General features: G+C 51.0%; 1 protein-coding gene and 1 long non-coding RNA gene across 3 annotated transcripts; one reads left to right on the forward strand and one right to left on the reverse strand.

Moving 5' to 3' along the window:
- Positions 1-319: 319 nt before the first annotated feature.
- Positions 320-25,292, reverse strand: LOC128575378 (uncharacterized). Its single transcript, XR_008376987.1, has 3 exons — positions 25,190-25,292; positions 2,363-2,513; positions 320-381 (listed from the first exon to the last, which is right to left on the reverse strand). It is a non-coding gene; the product is annotated as an uncharacterized LOC128575378 (long non-coding RNA).
- On the forward strand, positions 7,882-13,174 carry DMBX1 (diencephalon/mesencephalon homeobox 1). Of its 2 annotated transcripts, none has more exons than XM_053577011.1 (4): positions 7,882-8,044; positions 10,916-11,094; positions 11,366-11,714; positions 12,735-13,174. In XM_053577011.1, the coding sequence occupies exons 1-4, from the start codon at positions 7,891-7,893 to the stop codon at positions 13,172-13,174; spliced, it is 1,122 nt and encodes a 373-aa protein (XP_053432986.1). In that variant the 5' UTR covers positions 7,882-7,890. The 2 variants fall into 2 exon arrangements, with proteins under 2 accessions (XP_053432986.1, XP_053432985.1); XM_053577010.1 differs by having other exon boundaries at positions 7,891-8,042; positions 10,899-11,094.
- Positions 25,293-26,148: the final 856 nt, after the last annotated feature.

Here is a 26,148-nt window from a genome sequence, read left to right on the forward strand (position 1 = left end):
GGCTATACTTTGGAAGTAAAACCAGATAGATCTTCAGAGACAGAGACCCAGGTTTCCGTCCTGCCTCTGCCTACTAGCTGTGGGACCTTGGGAAGGAGGTTTTATCTCCCCGAGTCTCTACTTTCTCATCTATGTAATGATGATAATACCTACTAGTTGGTCTGTGCTGAAGCGTATTAGGTGATATACCTGTAGTGAATAGAATAGGACGCGGCTCATGGTAAAATGTTCAATATATATATTTTTTAATGTTCAAAAAATTCAATGTAACTGTTGTTGTTAATGAGCTGTGCCTGGAATGGACAGAGGAGGTGAAATGCTCAGAGATGTTGGTTTCTTCACTCCTGCTTCTTTCCTTTCTGTTAAACAAAGTTGTTCTGCCTGGTGAGAATGAGAAGAAACTGAGGGAGAATGAAAAGTTCAGAGGAGAGGGTGAGGCAAAGAGCAATGAGGCAGGCCCGTGGAGTGGTCAAGCCGGATGTGACCAAGGGAAGGGTCCATGTTCCTTTTAATCAAAGACGCCTTGCATGCAGTTTCCTGGCAGTGCTGCTGTTAATTTATAAAAAATGCCCCCTAATAAAATTCTGCTTGATTCTTCGATTGGCTGGGCATTAGGCTGCAGCCAGCAGCGACGCGGGGACATAACGGATGCATTTGCAGATTTGGAAAATTAAAGCCATCTATATGGCGCCTGTGGCAGGAGATCCGCCGATCTGCTTGCTTAATGAAATATAAAGATTCTTTTAACCAATGTAAGCACAATTCGACAGCTTGTGAAACGCGGCCGTGCCATGATGGATGGCCCTCTTGGCTCGCCAGGAATTGCGGGGTGGCACCTTTTAAATATGTAATTGATTCTGTTTGGAGTGTGCAGTGGGCTGATCCCAGGCAGGGCCTGGCCTGGGGCTGGGAGTGCAGGGCCCCTGTTTAGTGGCTCCTGCAGACCCTTAGGGGCTCCAGCCTGGGCAGCCTCCTTGTAGGGCCACCAGCACTCAAAATTGGATGTCGGTGGGGCTTTAGCTAGTAACCCTGGCTGAGGACCTCAGGGGAAGGCTCAGGCTGCTCCTACGGCTGGGAAAGGGCCCACTGTGCAGAGGTCCCCCCATCTAGGCCAGTAGTCCTGGGGACAGAGGAGGTAGTGAGCTAGGACTCGAAGTCTCCATTCCTCCCTGTGGACCATAGAGGCTTGTCGTAGTCCTGCCTCCCTCATCATCTCTAATCTAAAATTCTTTCTCATCCATTCAACATTTGTTATTTACTAAATACCAACTGTGGACCAAGCTCTGTGCTAGGCATGTATTGCCCAGATAAAAACGAGTAAGACTAATGTGTTTATTTTCTCTATCTCTTTGTTTTCCTTTTTCTTCTTTCTCTTTTTGTATTTTTTTCTGTTCTCCTGTCTCGGAGCCTGTTCAAGGGTGGAAGAGCCAGGATACACTGGCCTAGAAACAGGGGAGGGGGTCCATAAGACTTCCTAGGGCACCATTTAGTGTACATTCTTCTGGTCACACATTCGCACACACATCATTTGCACGCACAGGCTCACAGACAGGCAAACTCACTGAGATGTATAAAAGAGCTACAGACACAAACAGATGCACATACAGTCATGTGGCCAGTCCCACTTGGGCTGCATACATGTATGTTTTCATAGGGGACACTGAGGTGAGCTGCAGACATGTGGCAGTGTGGTACCTCATGTGTACAGATTGGATGGTAAATGGCATCTACAGACGAGGGTCCCTCTATGGTAGCGGTTCTCAACCTGTGGGTTGTGACCCCTTTGTAACAATGAAAATGCATCTTGCATATCAGATATTTACACTATGACTCATAACAGTAGCAAAATTACAATTATGAAGTAGCAACGAAAACAATTTTATGGTTGGGGGTCACCACGACGTGAGGAACTGTATTAAAGGGTCGAAGCATGAGGAGGCATTAGGAAGGTTGAGAACCACTGCTGTACGGCCTCAGAGAAGACCCAGGGCCCTGATGTCCAGCTGCAGTGAGGAAGAGATGATAAGGCTGGAGAGAGATGAGCTCAGCTGGGAAGATTTGGGCTCACACACAGCCTCCTCTGACAGCACACACACATGCACACACGTGTGCACACTCAAGCATAAATGCCAGGTGGAATGTGCATTTTCTTTGCTCTCCTCCTAGTGCCTTGGGTCAAATCAGAGATGATAGAAATGAGGGAACAGAATATGCTGGGTAAAACCTCCATGACTGGGGCTGGGAACTTCACCTGTGGAAACCTGTTCCACCACTTCCTAGCTGCACGGCCTTTAGCAAATTATCAATCTTTCTCACCTTCCATTTCCCAATCTGTTAAGAAGGGGATAATAAGAGTCCTTACCTCCTGCGGTGTTGGGAGTATTCATGGAGATTTCTGATGTATCAGAGGCACTTCATAAATAGTTGTTATTATTAGTTCATTGATCGGGTCTTTATCTCCTGAGCCCTGCTTCTGCAGGAGGCCTGTGGTCTGTGCTGGCTTCAGTTCCTGGCTTCAGTTAATAAAGACACAGTTGTGCATCAAAAACTGTGAGATCAGCAATAATTAAGTCAATTAAAATGTCACTTACCACATTAATAGCAGTGAGTTTTAAAGCAACAAAGCCCCTGAGTTTGATGGGTGGGGGACATTCCAGCCTCAGGGGTTGGGGAGGAAAAGGATAAAATTACTTTTCAACTCTGTTCTCCCTTCCCCACCTGGAGCTTGAGACACCTTTTGGAGCCTGGCTCCATCCCACATCCATTGGATACCTCCTTCTCAACACTCCCTTCCCCCAAAGAAGGAAAGAATATAAATGTGAAAATCACCTGTGATCCCTTCTGCTATCTCCCAGAGATAACCTCTGTTAACGTTTCAGGATATAGCCTTCCAGACATTTTCTCTATGCATATTTATACATACATTACAAAAATGGGATCATATCATGTATATTGTTTCCCATTTCTTTTACTCAACAATATATTCTGAACATCAGCACATACAGACACCACATCATTGTTTTAAACTGTGACACTGTACACTGTGACAGGGCACGCCTCTCCCCTCATTTACTGAACTAATCCTCTCTCGATGGAGAGTTAGGTTTCCAGTTCTTCGCCTTCATAAGCAGTGCTGTGATAAATGTGTACACATATCTCTGCACACTTGAAGGATAAATTTCGAGAAATGAAATTGTTAAGTCAAAGACGATAATAGTTTCTAAAGGCTTTTGATGCAAGAAATAAAGAGCTCTTTCATCAATGAAATAGGAGGAAGGACATTTCCCGCTTCCCTTGATATCCTTGGGTAATAATTTTTCTTCATATTTGCTAATCTACTTGGTAAAAAATGATATTTTATTGTTTCTCTTTTTAATTCTTTGGTTATAAGTAAGGTTGAGCTTTTGTCATGTGTCAGTGGGCTATTGTGTTTCTTCCTTAATGAGTTGTTTTTTTATTTACTTAGACCATCTTTTTACTAAAGTGATCATCTTTTTTCCTTTTTTCTTTTTTCTTAAGAGACGCGGTCTCTGGCTCGGAGCCTGTGGCTCAAGCTGCTAAGGTGCCAGCCATATACACCTGAGCTGGTGAGTTCGAATCCAGCCCAGGCTCGCCAAACAACAATGACGGCTGCAACGAAAAAATAGCCAGGTGTTGTGGCGGGTGCCTGTAGTCCCAGCTACTTGGAGGCGGGAGCAGGAGAATCGTTTGAGCCCAGCAGTTGGATGTTGCTGTGAGCTGTGATGCCACAGCACTCTACCCAGGAGGACAGCTTGAGGCTCTGTCTCAAAGAAAAAAAAAAGAGAGAGAGAGAGAGACACGGTCTCGCTTTGTTGCCCGGGATGGTCTCCTGGGCTCAAGTGAGATCTTCCTGCCTCTGCCTCCTGAGTAGCTGGGACTACAGGTACACGCCACCATACCTATCTTCTCTTATATTTTTACCTTTATTTGTGCTATTTCTTTTTTAAAATAAATTTTGCTATGTCACATATAGTATGTGATAAATAGTTTTTCAGATTTGCTGTCTACCTTTTCTCTTTGTTTATGGTCTTCTGCTATATTGATGTTTAACAATTTTTATCACCATGTCTGTCATTTTTTCCCCTTAGATTTCTGCCCTTGGGGTCATGGTTGTTTTGCATAGAGTGAGCTTCTATAAACCAGTGACTCTGAAATCTATAAATCTAGCCCTCAGCTCTAGACTCCTATATCCAATTGGCAGTTCAAAATTCATACTTGGAAGTTGCATTTATATTTCACTCTTGCTGTGTCCCCAGAGGCAAGAGTCTTTCCAGTCTCTCCCTCTGTAGACCTGCTTCTCCAACCCAATGCTCTGCTCATCTCCAGTCTGCTGCTCAAGCCAACAACTCAAGTTATCCTTTTTTTAGCCCTCTTTTGATCTTATAACTAGCTTAACAGCAATCATGCTGCTTCTACCTTCACACTGTGTCTAGAATCTGGCCTCTTCTCACCGCTTCCTCCTGGCCCGGTGAAGGCGGTGTGTTCACCAGCCTCGACTCTGCTTTTTTTCTTGCCCCTCTGCAGTCTACTCTCTGTACAGCAGACAAAATGAGCTTTTATTTATTTATTTATTTTTGAGACAGAGTTTCACTTTGTCGCCTTCTATAGAGTGCTGTTGTGTCATAGGTCACAGAAACCTCAAACTCTTGGGCTTAAGCAATTCTGTTGCTTTAGCCTCTCCAATACCTGGGACTACAGGTGCCTGACACAACGCCTGGCTGTTTTTTGTTTGTTTGTGTAGCAGGCCCAGGCCGGCTTTGAATCCACTAGCTCCAGTGCATGTGGCTGGCACCCTAACAACTGAGTCATGGGTGGCCCCCAAAATGAGCTTTTAAAAGCAAATCATAGGCTCGGCACTTGTAGCTAAGTAGTTAGAGCACCAGCCACATACACCGGGGCTGGTGGGTTTGAACCCAACCTGGGCCTGCTAAATAACAATGACAAATTCAACAACGACAAAATAGCTGTGCATTGTGGTGGGTGCCTGTAGTCCCAGCCACTTGGGAGGCTGAGGCAAGAGAATCGCTTAAGCCCAAGAGTTTGAGGTTGCTGTGAGCTGTGATGCCACAGCACTCTACCAAGCGCGACATAGTGAGACTCCGTTTCAAAAATAAATAAATAAATAAAAACACATCATACCATGTTACATCCCCTTTTAAGACCCTCTGGGGGCTTCCCACATCCCACCTAGGATAAAATCTAAACTCCTCTCTCTCCAGCTTCATGTCCTCCACGGTTCTCTCCCTCTGTGCTCCAGCCACTCTGATTTTCTTGCTGTTTCACATACACAGTTTGTTCATGCCCCAGGGCCTTTGTCCTTGCTGCTTCTTCTGCCCAGAAAGCCTTTTTCCAGAGCATCATGTGGCTAACTTCAAGTTTCTGCTCAAGTACCAGAGAGCCCTTTCCAATCACACATTCCAACATGGTCTCTCCTTTCCCTCTTGTTCTCCTTCCCTGCCTTATTTTTCTCAGAGCACTTATTCCTGACTGACATTATTACACATTTCTTTTTTTTTTTTTTTGTAGAGACAGAGTCTCACTTTACCGCCCTTGGTAGAGTGCCATGATGTCACACGGCTCACAGCAACCTCCAAGCTTCTGGGCTTAAGCGATTCTCCTGCCTCAGGCTCGCGAGCGGCTGGGACTACAGGCGCCCACCACAACGCCCAGCTATTTTTTGGTTGCAGTTTGGCTGAGGCTGGGCTTGAACCCGCCACCCTTGGTATATGGGGCCGGCGCTCTACTCACTGAGTCACAGGCGCCGCCCACATTTTTTTTTTTTTTAGACAGAGTCTCACTATGTTGGCCTGGATACAGTGCCATGGCGTCACAGCTCACAGCAATCTCAAACTCTTGGGCTCAAGTGATTCTCTTGCCTCAGTCTCCCAAGTGGCTGGGACTACAGGCACCCGCCACAATGCCCGGCTATTTTCTTTTTTTGTCGTTGCAGTTGTCATTGTTGTTTTAGCTGGCTTGGGCAGGGTTCAAAATCACCAGCCTCAGTGTATGTGGTTGGCGCCCTACCCACTGAGCTATGGGTGCCGCCCTATTACACATATTTTTATTTGTTGTTATATATCCCCCCCATCTAGGAATGTAAATTCCATGAAGTTAGGGACTTTATTTAGTAGCTGGGTGCTTAAAAAATGTCTGTTGAAGGCCAGGCGCAGTGGCTCATGCCTGTAACCCTAGCACTCTGGGAGGCTGAGGCAGGTGGATTGCTTGGGCTCAGGAGTTTGAGACCAGCCTGAGCAAGAGTGAGACCTTGTCTCTGCTAAAAATATGAAAAATTAGCAGGGCACTGTGGTGGGCACCTGTCATCCCAGCTATTCAGGAAGCTAAAGCAAGAGGATTGCTTGAGCTCAAGATTTTGAGGTTGCTGTGAGCTATTAGCCACGGTACTCTACTCAGGGTGACAAAGTGAGACTCTGTCTCAAAAAAACCAAAATGTCTTTGAATGAATATGTGTAATATACAAATGTGTCTGCTTCTTATACCTGTAAGAATATCTGTGTATGGAACTGTGGGGATAATGACGTTGAATTTGTGTATGTGAATAGGATGGCTTTTGTGACTTTTGCCAAGAATGTCTGTGTACACGTATTTGTGTATGAAAGGTGTGTGTGCTTGTCTGTGACTGTGTTTGTGAGGAGGGTTGGTTAAGAATGGTTTCTGTCAATTTCAGTGAGAGTGGGGAACCGAGACACCAGGACATGTATTCCTCTCATCCAATGGACCTGCCATTGTCACAATCTTCCCCTTCTTCCTTCTGCACCTGGGATATAGGAGACATCTTTGTGTCTTTGGGAGACTGCAGACACGGGGTCACATTCCAAAAATGGCACTTCATGTTGATGCAGAGTGAGTGCACAGCTGAGGACTATTGAGGCAGCAATGTAGGGCCTTGGACTGGCTGGGTGATCTCAACATGGCACTATTCTTTCTCTCAGCCTCAGTAGATTCATCTGTAAACAGGGTTCATTGTTCTTGGCCTGCTAACTTCTTGGAGGCATGGTGAGAATAGAGGGAGGTAAGGGCAGTGAATATCTAACAGTCATAACAATAGCGCTCTTATGTCTTTGGAGGACATTAGGGTTTGAACCCACTGTTTCATCATAGCGAATGCCTCAATGGGGAATCCAGCTCTGGACTTGGCTCCAGGGGTCCTGAATGGATCTTTGTTGAATAAATAATATAAATAATAAGTGTGTGAGTAAATTGAGGAGTGTACAAATAGGGAGGAGGTGCCTGGGTAATTTAAAGAAGGTATGACTGCGCACAGCAGCAAATGGATTTGTAAGCCACAGTGACTAACACCTTTGAGCACATTTGACCCTATTGTAAAGGCCTCTCTTCATCCTTGCAACAACCCCAAGAGATAGGTACTATTATTAACTCTGTTTTTCAGATGGAGAAACTGAGGGTCAGAGGAGTTAAGTGATGTACCCAAAGCTACAAACTTCTCAGTGGGGGAGTTGAGATTCTAGCCCAGGCCTGGCCAGGTGGCTCACGCCTGTAATCTTAGCACTCTGGGAGGCTGAGGTGGTGGATAGCTTGAGCTCAGGGGTGAGACCCAGTTGCTACTAAAAATAGAGAGAGAGAAAGAGAAATAAAGAGATTCCAGCCCAGGCAGTCTGACTCGAGAGCCCAGAACCTTAAACCCTGCACTGGTCCTGCTGAGTGAATCAGTGCGTGAGTGGGTGAATGAAGGAACAGATGCAGGAGCCCTCACACTCTAAGTCATGGGCGAGACAGGCTACTTCCTGATGTGGGGAGCTTCCACCCCATAGGCAGGTGGGCATCCCCCACAGTAGAGTCTGACGGCCCTGCCCCATGTCCTCTCTTCCCTGTCGGCAGGCGGATGCCACCATGCAGCACTATGGGGTGAACGGCTACTCCCTGCACGCCATGAACTCGCTCAGCGCCATGTACAACCTGCACCAGCAGGCGGCCCAGCAGGCCCAGCACGCAGCTGACTATCGGCCTTCAGTGCACGCCCTCACATTAGCTGAGCGCCTGGCTGGTAAGGGCCGTGGGGATGGGACCAGGGGGATAGGACTGTGGGGCCTGGGGAGGAGGGGTGGCCTGGGGGAGGAGGCTCTGAAAGGCAAAGAGGGGAGGGAGCACTGGCCAAGCTTGTTCTGGGCAGCTCAGAAAGACTCAGGTCACTTAGAAACCCAGAGAGATGTCATTCGACATCTATGCACATATGTCCCAAGTATTCCTTGTTTGCCAGCACTGTTCAGGGCACTGGCTTCCCTCTGCCTTCAAATTCTCAGGAAGCTGTGAGGGAGGTATTCATTAGTCCTGTTAGATGAGGAAATTGAGGAGAGGAAGAGACTGGTCCTTTATAGCTTGGGAGTAGCTGGAAGGAGCCTGGAATGCCCAGGGGAGGAGATTCCAAGCACAAGGAATCATAACTATAATGATTCCCTTGTTTTGAACACCAGCTGTGGACCAGACACTGTGCAAGGCATCAGACCATTCAATTCTGATGAGGAGAGACTATTATCTCCTTTTAATGGACATTTTAAGGAAACTGAGGCACAGACAAGTTAAATCTATGTGGGAGCGACATTACAGCTAAAAATATGAACTCTGAAGGCATAGAGATGTGATCAGTGCAGGGTCTGCCCATTCACTTCTCTTTTCTCTGAGCCTTCATTTCCCCTTTTATAAAAAGGACATAACGGCTGGGCCTGTCCGATAGGATGGTTGGCAGGTCATTTGAGGTAACATATGAAAAGTAGTCATCAGAGCCTTGTAGGTGCTCGGAAGTCATAATTATCCAAAGTCCAAGGTCAGTACCCGTGAGGGAGCTGCAGCCTCGTCCCCCCCACTCCTGGGTCACCTGATTATTGTCCTGTTCTGCCAGACTCTTGGTGGGTATAAGCAAGATTTGGTGACATAGGCGGGGAGCTTGATTTCCTGGGAAATAATGCCACTCACTCCATCTTGTCCAGGACAACTTGGTAAACCCATGTGGCCCCAGCCCTGTGCCAGGCAGCCCTCAGAAGACTTCAGGGCACTCCTAGAAAGAGCAGGTGCCCACAGACACATAAGATAGCATGGAAGGAGGAGTGCAGCCAGGGTCAAATGGTGGAGCAGCTCAGAGAAGCAGGATCAGCTGGTATAGTAAGGGAGGACTTTCTGCAGTCCACGGGGCAGGAATCAGGCCTTAAAAAGGCATGGCAAGTTGTGGGGACCAGCATAAGCCAAGGCTCAGAGGTGAGGTGGGATCTGAGGACCCAGCCTGGCAGGTGGGGAGTGGCTGGTCCCAGCACCCATTTACATGCTACTGGGCCTCTGGGCAAGGACTTAGTGGGTAGATCCTCCAGATCAGTATGTGGTGTTAGTCTCCAGTGGGGGGGTGGGGGATGTGGTCCTAATCTGGCTGTGGCTACTTCCCTGGTTTGGAGTGAATCCCCCATCAGCTCCTAACAATGTTCCAGAACCCAAGGACCAGAGCACAGAGAGAAGCAGTCAGGAATAGTGGCTTGTCTGCTGGTGGGGATAGAGGAACTGGGGTGTTCAGCCTAGTCCCCACAGGACAAGTGCTCCATGTGGGCCTTCCAAGCAGAGGTTCTGCCCATGGTATAGGGCACCTGGCCTCCCTGTGACCACCCCTTGCAGTCCCTGGAGCCAGCAGTAGACTCTGAGCTGTTGCTCCCCCAAACAGGGTAGGCTTATTGAGTGGTCCCAACTTTTTCCCCTGTCCCAGGGTGGTCAGCATGAACTCAGGGCTTAGTCAGGGCTGGGATTAAGGCCAGTTTATGAGGGGTTCAGGACTCCCTCTTTAAACTGAAGAAAGAGGATCCCAAAGTCTGGGGCTTCCTAGACACCCAGTTGCCCCTTCCTTCCTATTTAAGATAACTCCCCAATCCCTGGAGTGCAGGGGAAGGATGCTGGCTGCCCTGTGCAGAGGCTGAGACCTCTGAGAACATGGGTTGCTTTCAGCATACACAGGCAGGATCCTCGAACGAGGTGATGGGAGGCAGTGTGGAGTGAGGTTACTGACCACTCGCAGGGACTAGTCAAGCAGAAGGGCTGCAGGTGGACACCAGCCTGAGGCCTTTCATGTTACCAGACGTGGGGGCAGGACGTGGAAGTAGTGGTCCCCAGCCCTGTTTCCCCTCCACACCTGTGGTGTTGGAATCCGGTCTCTCTGTCCTTCTGTCCTTGAGGAGGCAGCTCATGGGGTCAAGACTGAGTGTAACAAGCCTTTCCTGAGACCTGAGGGCCCTGCCAGAGCCAGGCTTTCAGCTCAGGAAGTATAAGAGCAAGAGCCTCAGGTCCTGCCATAAGAGATACATAGGGAAATTCGGATGATGAGACTTACGTGTAGAAAACGGAGAATAGAGTGCTAGTGAATTCTCTCTGTCCAGTTAGTCCTCCCCTAACTGGGCCTTGAGATGAGAACCAGCCCACAGCCTGGCTTCTCATGGTCGGGGCCAGGATTCTGATGCTAAAGAAGTCATAGAGTCCAGCACCCGAGGGATATAGGGAATTAGAATCTTTGATAGACTAAAGGATCATTAGTATCATATAGTCTTAGAATATTATAGTATCCTGGGACTTTACAGACCTCAGGGCATACCCACCTACCCACTCTCAATGCCAAATAAGGATGATCCCCTCTGTCACATGCCTGATAGCCATTCATAAAGCTGAGTGAGACCTCTGTAGTCCTGACAGTGGATCAAAGGGTAGAAAGATCTTGAAACTCCAGCCATATGGGAAGGGAATGAGTGATTTCTAAGGACAAGGGGCCAGAGGCCAGTTCTGGCAGCAGCCAGGGTGTCCACAGTAGGTCAGAGAAGGATAAAAGTCAAACCTATTTCCCATAATTAAATGGGCCCCCTCTCCTTGTTCTCCAACGGCTGTACATTTCAAGACATCATCTTGGAGGCCCGCTATGGCTCCCAGCACCGCAAACAGCGTCGCAGCCGCACGGCATTCACAGCTCAGCAGCTCGAAGCCCTGGAAAAGACCTTCCAGAAGACTCACTACCCAGACGTGGTGATGCGTGAGAGGCTAGCCATGTGCACCAACCTTCCTGAGGCCCGGGTGCAGGTACGGCCTAGCTCCCTTAACTAGGCCTTGCAGACAAGCACCAGCCCACCCATCTGCCTCCCTTATCCTGCAGCCAACATGTCATCCCTGTGCCAAGGAGTAAAGCCTTCTGTGACGGACGGGGAGTTTTGGAAGAGAGAGAGAGAGTGTGTGTGTGTTTCTTGGGGTGGGAGGGGGGCAATGTTACCATATACAGCTTTTCCCCGAGCACACTGCTCTACAACAAGCCTTCTTTCCTCTCCACCTCTGACTGCCTCTCTCTTGTCCCCAGGTGTGGTTCAAGAACCGCCGGGCAAAGTTCCGGAAGAAGCAGCGCAGTCTGCAGAAAGAACAGCTCCAGAAGCAGAAGGAGGCTGAGGGCTCCCACGGGGAAGGCAAGACTGAAGCCCCAACCCCAGACACCCAGCTGGAGACTGACCAGCCCTCCAGTCTGCCCAGTGGTGACCCTGCTGCTGAGCTTCACCTGAGCCTGTCTGAGCAGTCAGCCAGTGAGTCAGCCCCCGAGGATCAGCTGGACCGTGAGGAGGACCCCCGGACGGGGACTGAGGACCCCAAAGCTGAGAAGAGCCCTGGGGCTGAGAGCAAGGGACTGGGCTGCAAGAGGGGCAGCCCCAAGGCAGGTGAGGCTTGAGATGGGCTGGGGCAGGCTGGGGCAGGCTGGGGCCTAACGGGCGCCTGGGTATGTGAGGTGGGCCAGAGCAGGGGTTGGAGAATAAGTGGCACTCAGGAACATCACCAATTAGCAAGGACTGTTCCACCTTGGGTTGCCGAGTCATGAAAAGGCTCCTGGGCTCTGTGGGAGGGGCTGGTTGGCAGGGGAGGAGCACTTGGGGAGCTCAGGGCAAAAATTATTTATCTGGCTGGGAAAGGTAGCTCTTACCTATAATCACAGCAATCTGAGAGACCAAAGTGGATGGATTGCCTGAGCACCAGAGCTTGAGCAAGAGTGAGACCCCATCTCTAAAAATAGCTGGGTTTTGCGGTGGTTACCTGTAGTCCCAGCTACTCAGGAGGCTGAGGCAAGAGGATCACTTCAGCCCAAGAGTTTGAGGTTGTGACACCATAGCACTCTACTGAGGGTGACAAAGTGAGACTGTCTCAAAAAAAAAAAAATTATTTTCAACCACTTGGGAGTACTCCAATATTTTAACAATCGGTCCAGATGTACCGGTGCACATCGAGTGAATACCGTATCGGTACCAGAGATTGCCACATGCAGCAGAGACTCCGTGAAGCTGTTGTTTCTGGAGAAGGAAAGCCTGGGTGAGGCATATCTCAGATGCAAACCCAGGCCCAGGCAGGTGGGCGTGTAGGGACTATGAGCTAAGAGCTGGAGGGACAGGATGGGAGCCATGGACAGAGGGAGTAAGGCAAAGTAACAGCTCTTGGAAAGAAAGAGGGTCTCCCCAAGGACAGACATGGGAGCTTGGCAGGGTCTCTGGAGCTTTGTCAGGAAGTCTGAGTCTCTCCCAAACAGGGCTTTGAGCAACGCTTCGGGGGACCCCTGGCTGAGATGGAGTGGATATGTTTTCAGGCAAAGCTGTCTTTTCTGCAATGCCAAGAGGGTGGGAAGGCTGAGGGCGCCTCTCCTGGCAGCCCAACAGCCTTGTCCTAAGTACTTGGTTCTTTGTTCTCTGCAGATTCCCCAGGCAGCCTGGCCATAGCACCTGCAGCCCCAGGGGGCGGCCTCTTGAGCCCCTCCCATTCCTACTCCTCATCCCCGCTGAGCCTCTTCCGTCTGCAGGAGCAATTCCGCCAGCACATGGCGGCCACCAACAACCTGGTGCACTACTCATCCTTTGAAGTGGGGGGCCCAGCCCCTGCTGCTGCCGCTGTGCCCTACCTGGGCGTCAACATGGCACCGCTGGGCTCTCTGCACTGCCAGTCCTATTACCAGTCCCTGTCAGCAGCTGCTGCTGCCCACCAGGGTGTGTGGGGGTCCCCACTGCTGCCTGCACCCCCAGCAGGCCTGGCACCTGCCTCGGCTGCCCTGAACAGTAAAACCACAAGCATTGAGAACCTCCGGCTCCGGGCCAAGCAGCATGCAGCCTCCCTGGGACTTGATACACTGCCCAACTGACTGACCTCCAACCCAGCCAGTCTTGGGTGCCCTCTCCCAGCCCCATGGTTATCCCAGATGGCTCTCAGGGAGTTAGCTCTGTGAGCCCAGGGATCCTAAGCTCTCGTCCTGTTCCCTGCTCCCTTTCTCCAGACCCCAGCCCAAGGGGAAGCCCACACCTACACACCCTCCGCATGGCCCTGCTTGGACCCCGTGAAGGACAAATGGGGAGGAGGTGAGAGGCTGGGATGCCCCAGCTTCCCTTTGGGAGATGAGAGGCTCTCACTGGCTAGATCCCCACCTCCACAGAGCCTCCTCCCTGCCTTTCCTCCCCTTCTACCCCCTAGTAAGTCAATGTGTGGAATGTGAGATATACATATAAATATATAAAGCTATATTTTCAGGCACCTGCCTGCCCCAGGCCCCTGCCCTAGGCCCCTGCCCTGCTCCCATCTCTTCTCCGCTGCCACCCTTGCCTTGGCCTCCAGCTTCTGCAGCTCACCCCAGCCTTCCCTTCTCTCTCTCTCTGACTTCATCTCCTTTCTCTCCTCTCCGTATCTCCGTCTCTTTGCCTGGGTCTGGTCCTGGCCCCCTCTCTGCCCAGGCTCTGCCTTTCCTGCCCTTGGTCTCCCACATCGCTCCCCACGGCTCCTGGTTTCTTCCCTTGGTGCTGAGTGTGTCGGTGTTGTCAATTCCTAAGCTATGTTTTGTTTGGGGTTGTGGCTGTTTTGGTTTTAGTAATTTTGTTTCTTCCAGTTCCTCTCCTCTTCCCGCTCCACTTCTTTCCTGCGTGCCTGTCTCCTCTCCAGGGCCCTGTTCCTTTCCATGCTCTAGAGGCAACAAGGCCCTAGCTGGAGGCCCTATAGCTCTGGAGCTATAAGGCAGGGGGTGGCATATGCCCCCACACCCATACTCCCCTAGGCCTGGCTTCTACAAGGAGTCATAGGTCACTTTCTCTTCTCTCTTCTCAGTGTTGGGGTCCCAGTTCCCTAGATTGAGTAGGCAGTAGTCAGGCTAGGGCAGGCGACAGAATGCAGAGTCCCTGCCTATAAATTCTTCAAGGACAGAGGCCTGGCATTGGCATTCACCCAGGACTGATCACAGGGCCCTAGAGCTCTCCTTGGTGAGAACTTGCTGGTCAGAGGGAGGCAGCAGGGGAAGAGGTGCCTCTGAGGGATCAGGTCTGGTGTTCCTATTCCACATGCAGCCTCCAGGTCAGCAGGTACTGTCCATCCTGGGAGTGCATCTGAGCCAGGCATCAAGGCTGAACTCTGGCTCCCGGTCGTGGTGAGTGCTGCCCCCACAGCAGCACACAGTCACAGGCTTGTGTTGGCTTCCCAGAGGCAATTGAAATAAGGGCCTTTGTTCAACTAGTCACTGGCACGGAAAGGTGTGTTCCTGTTTATGGCCAGGAAACCCAGCTCAGCCAACTTCCTTTCAAAGCTGTGTGACATTGGGCAAGTCTCAAGCCTCTCGACCCATTTCTCCATCTGGGTTAGATGGCCTGTAAGGTACTGTTTAGCTCTATATTCTGCATTCTGTGCTCATAACCTTGCAGGACAGAAGTTTTTAATTAAATTAACAACTGCCATGACAAAAAAGCTCTCAGAAGCAGAATGTATGACTTAGAAAATTACTATTGCCTTGTTGTGGATGAAGAGGTATTGTATGCACAAGCCTCTCTGTGGACCCTGTCTCAGTTTCCCCATCAGTATATGGGTCCCTTGGAGTTCAGATGATCTGTATTTGATACTGCTTTTCTTGAGTTCTGGTGCTGGCCTCTGAGGTCATCCCATTTCCATGCCTTTGCATGGTCTCTAGGGCTCTGGGCAGCGGGAGGGGGACAGCTTGGACAGATTCCTGGTCATGATCCCTGGCCCTTTGTGGCTCACCACTAAGCATCCCCACCTAAGAAGTTGATCTGAAAATTTCCAGTAGGAAGAGAGAAGTCTTCTTGGTGCCCTGGTAGGATAGTTTGGCAGAGCAGTCAATATCCTTCATCCTTGGGGGGTCAGTCTGGGCTGGGGCAGATGAAGAAAGCTTTGGACAGGAATAAAGTGAGGTGGATGATAGTTGGGGCCAGGAAACCTTTTTGAACAAACCTATGGAGGCTAGATTAAGTGGACCATGGGGAAGGAGATGGCTCACTTCATGAGAGGCAGGGCTGAGAGGCTTGGAACCCAGCCCAAAGACCTCACCTCCACATGGCAAATACCAAGACAGGCAACTGAACAAGAACCCTCAGGTGTCTTGCTGGAGTCTGGAATTTGGAAGGTGAATCTAACAGCTATGGGGCATCAGAGGAGGAGAGACTCAGGAGGAGCCTGGGAGGTCGGCAAAGACTCCAGGAGACTTGGAAGGGGTTTGGCTCAGGAAGGGTTCTGTGGCCCACGGTGCAGCAACTACCCTTTGGGATCAGCCCCCAGGAAGTTCTGTTTCTAAAACAAACAAAATCTCATCTGAACCAGGCACAGGAGGCTGAAGCTTTTTGTCTGTCCCTGGGTGTGAGTGACTGTCACTGAGTTTTGGAATCCACCAACCCTAGACATTACCACCTCTTCCAGGAAGCCACCCCTGACCTCCAAAGGGGCAAACCCTTCTAGAGTTGTGTTCTGTCATGGGAGGAGCCAGGCCCACGTTAGGCTCAGCCCAGTTTCCCTCAGATATCGTCAATACTTTTCCTACTCCATTGACCCAAATACATAAGCTCCGAGAAGGCAGGGAAGGTGTATGTGGACCCTGCCCTTGGGCAGCTCTCAAGCCATTTTAGGGCACCAGCTTCAGGGACTGAGGGCAGCTAGAGAGCAGGGGAGGTGTACTTGTAAACAGCACCACACATATCCTCAGGAGGCAGAGGGTATAGGTGTGGGTGGGCCCACCTTAGTTGGCATGGAAGCTGGAGAGCCTGGCCCAGGCCTGCTGGGCTAACCTGAGTGCTGAGAGCCTGGGGCTCAAGTTCTGACTATCCCTTCCAGGAAGACCTCATGCCTGGCCTGTCCCTCCTGTTTGAGGTCTCCCTTTCCCTGCTTCCTCACTCCCCCAGAGCATGGTCTGGGGGTCTATGTCCCCACCCCAACTCCAAGGCTGGTGGGCAGTACAGACTGCTTTCCAAACCAGCTGTTTTGTGATCCTTTGTGCTTAGAGGTTGTGCCAGCCCGTGGCAAAAACACTGTGTACTGTATTTATTTATTCTGTTAGTTGAAAAAACAAGACTCAAATCACCCCTCCACCCTTTTCCCTATGTAGCGCAGCATGACACTTTGCCTGTGTATTTGTCCGTCTTACTTCCTGTGATGTTATGACCTGTCCTGTGTCCTATTTGGTTAATAAAAGAGAACCCAGCGGCACAAACCTTGGTCTATGTTCATTTCCAGAAGTGTTTGCAGTGGGCTGAGCAGGCAGTGTCTTTTCCCTACACCTCTGTGGCCAGTGGGGAGAGAGGCAAGCCTTCTGCAGAATTGGCCACTGCCTCACTGGCCATGTGGCTCTCTCCAGAGCCCTTACCAGCCTGCCACTCTGGAGTGGAGGCCGGGCAGCAGATGGTGGAGAGGGCTCCTTCATCTCTAGGCTGTTTGGACCTCGCTCTAGCTCAGGTGGCAGGGCAGCCCAGGGCAGGGGATACCTGGGAGTATTCAGGGATACCTGGGAGTATTCAGGGTTGCCTGGGGGGATGGGTCAGGTGGGAGATTCTGTGGGAAACTGCAAGTAAGCTAGGGCCAAAGGGGAATGATAGGAAGGCACATTTGGATCTAAAGCCAGAGCTGTTCTCCACTGGAATGGGCAACCTTCAGCGGGAGTGAGCTCTCGGTCCTCAGAGGTGAGCAAGCCCAAGATTTCTGCTATGGTGAATGGTATGTGTGTATGTGGTATTATAGGTCCTGTGCCATGAATTCTAAGCATATTCGTGCATCTGTGAGAGAGCACAAGAGAGACTGTGAGCCTGGATATATCTGCGACAATTGTAGGAAAAAGGCACAACTAAGTTCGTGCTGCAAAGTCCTGGTCCCTCCTACTGCATTTCAAGAAGAGGATGAGAGATCTGCACCACTCAGCCCTCACTGCTCTGGCTCAACCTCCATCCCTGGAGTTCCAGTGTGTCTACACAGGGTGTGAGAGCCAGAAGGGGCTGTGTGTTCACCTGGCTGAGGTTCGGAGGAGAGGTGACAGTCCCTTCTGCCTGAGGATTTCCTGGCAGGAGAACTTCAGCTGGCCTGAATGTTTGCAAGGAGCTGCTGCATGGTCTTCCCAGGGTCCTGACCTCCCCCACTGCCCAGGTTGACCCCAGCACACACAATCTTCTCTCACCAGTGGGGCTGAGGATTAGGACAGGGCGTGTCTCCCCTTTACCTGCCCCCAGCCTCCCTGGGAGGGGCTGACGGATCAAATGTCTGCCCCAACACCCTCTGCTCCCTTCCTTGAGTCACCTGCCCCCACCCACAGCCACCGAATGCCTCCTACATACCTCAGCCTCAAGGGACACACCTTTCCTGGCATAGAGGGGGCCCTGGTAACACAACAATTCAAATCATTCATTCTCTCAGCACTTACGGAGCACCTGCTGTATACCTAGCCCTGTGTTAGGAAGTGGGTACCTAGAAACAAGTAAGGAAAACACGTCCCCAAACAGTTATAACACAGGGAGATTTGGGGCTCAGAAAATAGAGAACTGTGGGAGCACAGAAGAGAGTCTCTAGCTTTTGGTCCTTTGGGAGGGAGATTTTTGACCTGAGTCTCAAAGGTCCAATGTTCACAAGGAGGGCAAAGAGAAGGGAGAGGCACAGCACATACAAAACATATAAAGCTGCAGGACTGGGCTAGCTGGGTGAACCCCTGAGCCCTAGAAGGATAAAGGACTTTTCTGGATGGGGCTCAAGGACAATGGGAGCTATGTCGGCAGGTGAGGATGGAAAGGGAAGTCGGGAGCTTGGATTTAACCCCAAGGGCCAGGGCTGTGCAGGCATTGGAAGCTATTCCCAGTAGGGGAGAGGGGTGATCAGACTCGTACTTTAGTAACACCCCTCTGTCACCCCTACCCCCTACATATGCCTTTATTGGGTAGTAGTTCATGAGAAGAAGCCGGAGGCAGGGACCCAGAGAGGAAGCCATTGTCATGTCCTGGAGAGAGGAGAGTGGATTCAATCTAGAAGAGGGTGGGTAGGAGGGCAGAACGGGCTTTACTGATGGAACGATCCTGAATTTAGGTTAGTTTTGTTTGCTTGCATTTGAGGAGCCTTTGATTTATTCAAAGCTCCATATTGTGTCTGTCTTTACTGCGGATATAGATTTTGACAAATACATAGCACTTTCTCTTTGCCTAGCACCTTGCAAAATAATAAATTGCTTAATTCTCACACAATTCTATGAGGTAGGTGCTATTATTACCCCTATTTCACAAATTAGGAAACTAAGGCATAGAGTGGTTAATAACTTGCCTAGGGTCACACAGCTGGTAATGGGTCAATCAATGGATGAACTTGGCGAGCCTCAGAATCCTTGCTGTTAACCTTGGCTGCTGTCAACAGGGTGATGGTGAACGAAGTCATGTTGCTAAATGAGATCTCACAGAGGGAAGTGGAGAGTGGGACCTTGGGGTTCTCAGCTTAGTGTTTGCTGCGGGCAAGTAACTGCCCCTCTCTGGTCCTCAGTTTCCTCTTCTGTAGAATGGGAATCATTAACCATGTCCAACCTGCTTCTGGGGAGGCTCAGAGGAGATGAAGAGAAGACACTGGGGAGGATGAGAAGCTGAGTGGTTATGTGCCCAGCACACAGTAGGCGCTCAGACAGCTCAAGAGGGGTGGGGTGGGGAATGGGGATATGCAGGAGAAGGGTGAAATGAGAAAGTGGGGTCTTCTGGATGCTTTCTTCCCCATTCCCCCTTATCTTAAGCTGTAGTGTTCTTTCAGCTCAGGGGTCTGGTTCTTTAGGGACCTCTGCTGAGAAGGTCTTAGGGGTTGGACACTTTTAGGGTTGGGCCCCCCTTGTCTCTTTCCCACCCATCTGCCCTGGGCTGGATCCCCCTACACCCAATCTCTCATTCTCCTTTTGCTTCTGGGAAAGCCGATTAGGAGGCGGCCTCCTGCCCGCCCCCCCTGACAAGTGTCTGAACTTCCAACAAAGGCCCTCAGAGGGCTGTGGAGGGAGGGCTCAGGCACTGGGAACCTGACACCACCCGGCCAGGATCACACCAGCAGCCTAGGAGGTATTTTTGTGGCTCTGCCCACCCTACCACCCTATGGCAGGCAGGAATGTGGCTCTGAGAAGGGATCTGGCCCCACAATGGCCTGGGGGCAACCTGGGGGCATCTTCACCTGGGAGACCTTTACAAGAGGGAAGGCAGCTGGGGCTGGTGCCGGAATATGTGCACGTTCCCTCACACACTGACACTCAGGCTTTCTCTCTCTCACACACACACACATATCCGACACACGTTCATAGCACACAGAGCCCCCCGCCCCCCACTCTCTCTCTCACACACTGGGACGTGCTGACTTCTGTACTGGCTCACACAATCCCAGGCGTCTGTCTCCTTGTCTCTCATGCTCACGTACACAGCTCCTACACTCCGTCAGACACACAGCCATGCCCCCGCCCCAGACACTCATTCTTCTAGGCTGATGCTCCAGACAGCTCCTGAACCCCCAGAGAGTGGAACCAGCTCCCCACTACAGACAAGCCTCCCAAGCCACTGCCAGTCTGGTGCCTACGGTGATTGTTGCCCTGGGCTTGCTGAAGATACAGCCCAAATGCCCAGTGAGAGCCACATGCTGGTCCTAGGGCCACTTGCACACCAGCATGTAGTGACCCACACATTCTCCCCATGGGGGTGCCTAGGGCCCACCTCCTCACAGAGCATCCTCCCTCCAGGCCCGCCTCATGAGCATGTGACCCAAATGGTGGCACAGGGTCTGGGCCCAAAGGGCCCCATAATGTTCTGATATCACTATCTTGAAATCCTTAAGTTTTTGTCTTCCTCCCTCCCTTCTTCTTTCCTTCCTTCCTTCCTTTTCTTCCTTCTTTCCTTCCTCTGTTTCTTTCCTGCTTCCTTTCTCTCCCTCCCTTCCTCCCTCCATCCCCCCTCTTTCTCTCTTTCTTTCTTTTTCTTGACAGAGTCTTGCTCTGTTGCTTGAGTTAGAGTGCAGTAGTATTACCATAGCTCATTGTTACCTCAAACCCCTGGGCTCAAGCAATCCTCCTGTCTCAGCCTCCCAAGTAGCTAGGATTATAGGCATATGCTGCCATATGCAGCTAATTTTTGTATTTTTTGGTAAAGACTGGGTCTCATTCTTGCTCAATCTTGTCTCAGATACCTGATCTCTAGTGATCCTCCTGCCTTGGCCTCCCAGAGTGCTGGGATTACAGGTATGAGCCACGGTGCCCAGCCTTGAAATCCTTAAGCTTTAAACAAGGGAGCCAGGCATGGTGGCTCACGCCTGTAATCCCAGCACTTGGGAGGCTGAGATGGAAGGATCACTTGGGTTCAAGACCAGACTGGACAGCACAGTGAGACCCTATCTGTAAAAAAATAAAATGTATAAAATTATCTAGGGGCTCTGAATTTTCATTCTGCACTGGATCCCACAGATTATGTAGCTAGTATCACCCCAACCCCCATCATGATCTCCCCCCACAACTCACCCAGGCCTTCTGTGGTTTCAGAAACCCAAGGTCAATGGAAAGCCTTCGACTTCTCCCACCTGCCCAAATTCCTCCACTTCCCTTTGCAGCTGAGGCTTCCCTCTCCATCTCTACTCCTCACCAGGCAGCTGAGAGCATCCTATACTTCCCACGCTTCCCACTGTCACCTTGGGGCTCAGTGTCCTCATGTGTAAAATGGGGCTAATGATAATGCCACTTCAGGGTTCTTTGTGAGGATTAAATGAGTCAACATCTGTGAAACACTTAGCATAGGCTTGTCACTTACTAAATGCTGAATGAAAGAGAGATTACTCAAATAATCATGTATATAAATGTGCACTGCTAGGGGTAAATCTGGAGAAGCCTTCTTTGACCTGCAAGGGCTTACAGCTAACAGGAGAGGCCATCTGAGGATAGGATCAGGAGTCCCTCTAGGGCAAGTCACAGCTAGATTAAAGGTCAGAGCTGGAGCTCAGAACAGGGGCAGGGCAGGACTCAATTTGAGGCAGGGCTGGGGGATTAGCCTGTGACTAGTGCCAAGTCAATCACAGTTTCATAGTTTCATTTCTAGCACTGACTCAGTGTGAATCGTTTAATAAACTGCTGGGCTTCTGGGAACCTCTGTTTCCTCATCTGTAAAATGGGGAGATCTTTGTCTACCCAGAGGCTTATGGGAATTGAGTGAACTAATAATGGAAGTGAAGGATTAAACTTTGGCTGCCACTACTAATGACTCTAAGCCTGGTCCTCTGGGGATCTGGCCCTTGCGCATGTCTCCAGCTGTGGGAAACTGCCACCTCAACCTGGGACCCTTTCCAAGAGGAGTCTGGAGATTTCACAAAGCCTTTTGAACAACAAAGGCCACAGCAGCGATATTTCCTCCTGGGGGCTGACAGCCCAGTGGCTCCTTTATCTTGGTAACCAGGCTTGAAGAGCTGTTCTTGGAAAGAGCTTGAGTGGGCGTGTGCAAGTGTGCGTGGGTGTGAGCATGTGCACACAAGCTGCTCTTTGTTGCTGGCTCCACCTCAGTAAGCCAATAGACCTGCAAGCCTGGGTCCTTCACAGGTCACCCTATCCCTCCACTGGCCTCCACACAGCCTGTGTTGGGCAGCCAGGAGGGAGGGGACACATTCTTTTGTACCTTGAGCTTGAGATTCACCCAGAGGAGCCAGGCACGGTGGCTTACATCTGTAATCCTAGCACTCTGGGAGGCTGAGGCAGGTGGATTGCTTGGGCTCAGGAGTTTGAGACCAGCTTGAGCAAGCGCGAGACCCCATCTTTACGAAAAATAGAAAAACAAGCCGGGTGTTGGTGGCAGTCATCTGTAGTACCAGCTACTTGGGAGGCTGAGGCAAGAGGATTGCTCAAGCTCATTAGTTTGAAGTCGCTGCCATGAAGATGCCATGGGACTCTACGCAGGGTTACAGAGTGAGAGTCTGTCTCAAATAAATAAATAAATTCTCCCAGAGGAGAGAAATCTAGGCAATAGGAGCCCCATACCTCAGGGAGAATCCATATTAGCTGAGGTGGATACTGGGTAGTAGGGGAAAGATGAAAAGGAGTTTATGGCAGAGCATTCTTCAACCTTCTGGAGGCAGGACCAGTGAGGTGGTCTGAAGGGGTGGCCTCCATCAAGTGTACTTTCAGCCTGCCTTTGGCAAGCCACCTAGAGAAGGACTGTGCAGCCAGCAAGCTCCAACCTGCCTCGCAGACTGTGGAGCTATTGTAAAAGTTGACTCAGGGTCTTGGTCCCTATTTTCAAGTCAGAGGCTTGGATCTTAACAATTTCTGACCCTGACGTAAGTCCCTGGACTGGGTTAGGTAGAAGCCACAGATATATAGGCAGAATCTTGAGTAGCTAGTATAGAATTGCCTGCCTTCTCACCTCCTTCTCCCAGGGTGCTACAGAGCCCTGGGGAATGGACAAGGCAGGGAAGAGTGTGACCACCGCAGGGCCAGGCCTGTTGATGTCTGGGGAGTCCTGCTTCAGCTTCTCAGACCAGGCATCCTCAGCCCCATCAAGAAAAGGAGTCAGTGACACCCAGCTTTATCCAGAAACTCAAAGGGATGGGGGAGCGCACTACTTTCCAGGGCAGTCTACTCTAGGTCTGACTGTTAGAAGGTTCTTTCTCATATTGAGCTGAAATCTGTCACCCAGCAGCCTCCTTATCAGGCCTGGCTTGGCCTGGGAGTCACATGAATAGAACACGCCTATTCACTCTGTTCTGGGATGTGCCACCTAACTGGACCACGTGGTGCCTCACACTTTGGCTATACCCTTTCCCACCTGTCCTTGCTCTTGCTGGTCCTTGGGGGGAAGCCTATTTACTCTTCACAACCCATCCACATGCCACTCCTTCCAGGAAGACTTGCTTGATTACCCCAGGGGAGGCAGGGGAGGGAACCTCCCTCTCTTGACCCCTCTTGCCACTATGTACAGGTCCTGTCCACTGCCAGATGGAGCTTCCTGAGCAGGAGTTGTCGTGGCACAGAGCCTGGCTCAGAGCTGCAATACTGAACTTCCCAAATGAAATGAGAGAGCAGTGTGCGGGACAAGCTCTGCCAAGGACCTCTGGGAACCTGACTCTTGCCATGGCTTTGCAGTGTGACTTTGGGCAAGCCTTGCCTTTTTCTGGGCCTCTGTGTCTCGTGTAGAAGTCAGACAGGATGGTCCATATAGGCTGCCTGCCTCTGATTGCCTTGGTTTTTGGCATCTTACTTGGTTTTCTTTTCCATGTGATAATATCCCTCATTCCTCAGCTGTTCATCCAGGGCTCCTACCCACACTGTACTCCCAGCTGTGGGTGTAGATGGGGCTTAGAGGCACTCATGTGGCAAAGGTCTAGCAGCAGCTAAGGAGGTGGGGTGAAAGGGTTTCCCAGGATGGCACCCAAAGATGATTTCCCAGGATGGCACCCAAAGATGAGTGAGCATCTTCTGTCCATGCAGGGCCATTCTCTCAGGACATCCTTTTTTTTTTTTTTTTTGTAGAGACAGAGTTTCACTTTATGGCCCTCGGTAGAGTGCCATGGCATCACACAGCTCACAGCAACCTCCAACTCCTGGGCTTAAGGGATTCTCTTGCCTCAGCCTCCTGAGTAGCTGGGACTACAGGCGCCCGCCACAACACCTGGCTATTTTTTTGTTGCAGTTTGGCCGGGGCCGGGTTTGACCCTGTCACCCTCGGCATATAGGGCCCGCGCCTTACTCACTGAGCCACAGGCGCCGCCCCTCTCAGGACATCCTTAGGGGTTGAGGCTGGGCCTGAGGCAGAGGCCATGCCACAGCTCCCTGTCTCTTCCTAAAGACATGGCCCAGTCCTGGCACAGGCTTTAGCTTCCACTTCTCAGTTCTGAGCACCAGCATTTAGAGACCATACCCCAGTCTTCGTGAGGTGGGTGGAAGCTAACTAATGTTGACTGAGCACAATCTATGTGCCAGATAGCCAAGGCATTGGGGATACAGTGCCCACAAGAGAGAGTCCCTACTCCTGACATGCTTACGTGCAAGTGGAGAGATGGATGACAAATAGCTAAGCAATGAAATATGTGCATTTGGGGTACTGATTAAGGGTTATGAAGAAACTGTAGTAGGGATTGAGGTCAGGGCTCAGTGCATGGCTGGAGGCGACAAATGGAATGACTAGACCACGAGAAGACCAGACAGATCAACAGCCAGGTAGACAGACATGAGGAGAGGCTGGCCGGGGACTGGAGGCAGTACTGAGGGGGAAGGGATGGGGCAGAAGACGGGATCTCTAAAAGTGACAGCTCCAGGCCCTAATCTCTGCCAGGCTTAGGCAGGTAGTGTGGGGGGGGGAGGGGAGCACCCCTGCTGGGGTGTAATTTCACGCTGAAGGGCCTGATGGGGCGTCCTAGGGACTGATCCTTTCTGGATCAGAAAACCCACTTCCCTTTGTCACATGCAGGGCGATTAGCGCCTTAACCCTTTGTGAGCTGGCCTAAGGCCAGCCCTGCCCCATCTCACCTCCAGCCCTGGGGACCTAGTCCAGAGACCATTGCCTTCAATCCAGCCAACTCCCAGACCTGATCCTGCCTACAGGGAGGGAGGACTGAAGAGAAACAGGGAATGGATTCTCAAACAATGTCTATTTGTGTCTCTGTTTTCTGGCACCCAGCGCCTCCAGACCCTCATGTCCCCAGAGAAGTGAGCTCACCACTCACATTTACAGGCTTCTCTTACAGCTAATCTCTGGGTTCAGTCTCCTTCAGCAAGCCTGAAGGGGTCTGGTCTAATCCACTGCCCCATGGCAGGCTAGAAACCCCAATTTGCAGCTTCCCCACATGTTCAGCAATGGGGAGCTCATCACCTCCGACTCTCACTATCTTTTCCTGCGGAATGGACATTGACCCCAGGAGACCAGGTACCCTGAACACTTACTCGCAAGCCATGCCCTCCAGTAATTTCTGGCCATTTTGTCCAATGGTGGCATTCCAGGACTAAGCAGGTGATCGCAGTCAGCCCCCGCACCTATGGAATCTTTTGCTCACGTCTCTGTCTCTGTTCAAAGACCCAGCAGGAAGTTGTGTCACCCTCTTTAGTTCTGATGTGTCTGTCGCTCTTTCCCTTTGGGGAAGTCCCCTCAGTCCTCTCAGGCTAACTGTAACGCAACCCGGCAGCTCCCTCAGGAACTCCTCTAGTGTGGGGGAGAAGGCAGGGATGAGGCTGGGCTTCCCCTAAGCTCCCTGGGTCTCTAAAACCCCAGCCCCATTAAAAGAAAGCCCCTAAATGTTATTTACACTTCGGAGTCTTAAAAACCATTAACAAAAGCCACTTAATTCAATTATCTTCCCGGCTGGCTTCGTTCTCAGCGCTGAGCGTCAGCCTCCACTTGCCGCCTCCTCCCTCTCCCCCTCCCACTGTCATTGTGTCGGGCTAATGAGGTAAACTGAAGCGAGCCCTGTCCCCCCGACAGGTTTATGAGAATTTAATAAAGCGTGGCCGGGACCAAATGAGTTGCCTCAGCCTCCGAGAGCTCATTGTCTTCCGCGTCAGCGTTTTTTGACTCGAGCCGCCCCCTCCCCCGCCCCAGCTCCTGCCTGGCTCAGCCCCCACCGCCCTCCGAGCCTCCCTAGGTGAGCCCGGTGGAGGCCAGCTTGGCAGGGCACCCAGCGTGAACCCTGGGGAGGGCAGAAGTGGAGTTAGTCACTCAGTGTGCCTGGGGGAGGAGCTGTGTTGTCCTTTGCCCTCATCTACCGACCCTCAGACTCCAGTAATTCGCAGGGACCTCGGGACTTCCTCCCACACTGCCTGCTCCTGTGTCATGGTTGTTGCCAACCTGAGGCCTAAGCTGGAGTCACCTTGAGCATGGTTCACTTTTTCTTGCCTTTTTGAAGTGG

Source organism: Nycticebus coucang, chromosome 22, assembly GCF_027406575.1.
Source record: "Nycticebus coucang isolate mNycCou1 chromosome 22, mNycCou1.pri, whole genome shotgun sequence".
NCBI lineage: Eukaryota > Metazoa > Chordata > Mammalia > Primates > Lorisidae > Nycticebus > Nycticebus coucang.

Excerpts from the sequence above, each read along its gene's own strand:
- DMBX1 (XM_053577010.1), top strand. The coding sequence starts at position 7,891 with ATGCAGCACTATGGGGTGAACGGCTACTCCCTGCACGCCATGAACTCG. Across the intron at positions 11,095-11,365 it reads TTCCTGAGGCCCGGGTGCAG|GTGTGGTTCAAGAACCGCCG; the intron begins GTACGGCCTAGC and ends TCTTGTCCCCAG. Across the intron at positions 11,715-12,734 it reads GAGGGGCAGCCCCAAGGCAG|ATTCCCCAGGCAGCCTGGCC; the intron begins GTGAGGCTTGAG and ends TGTTCTCTGCAG.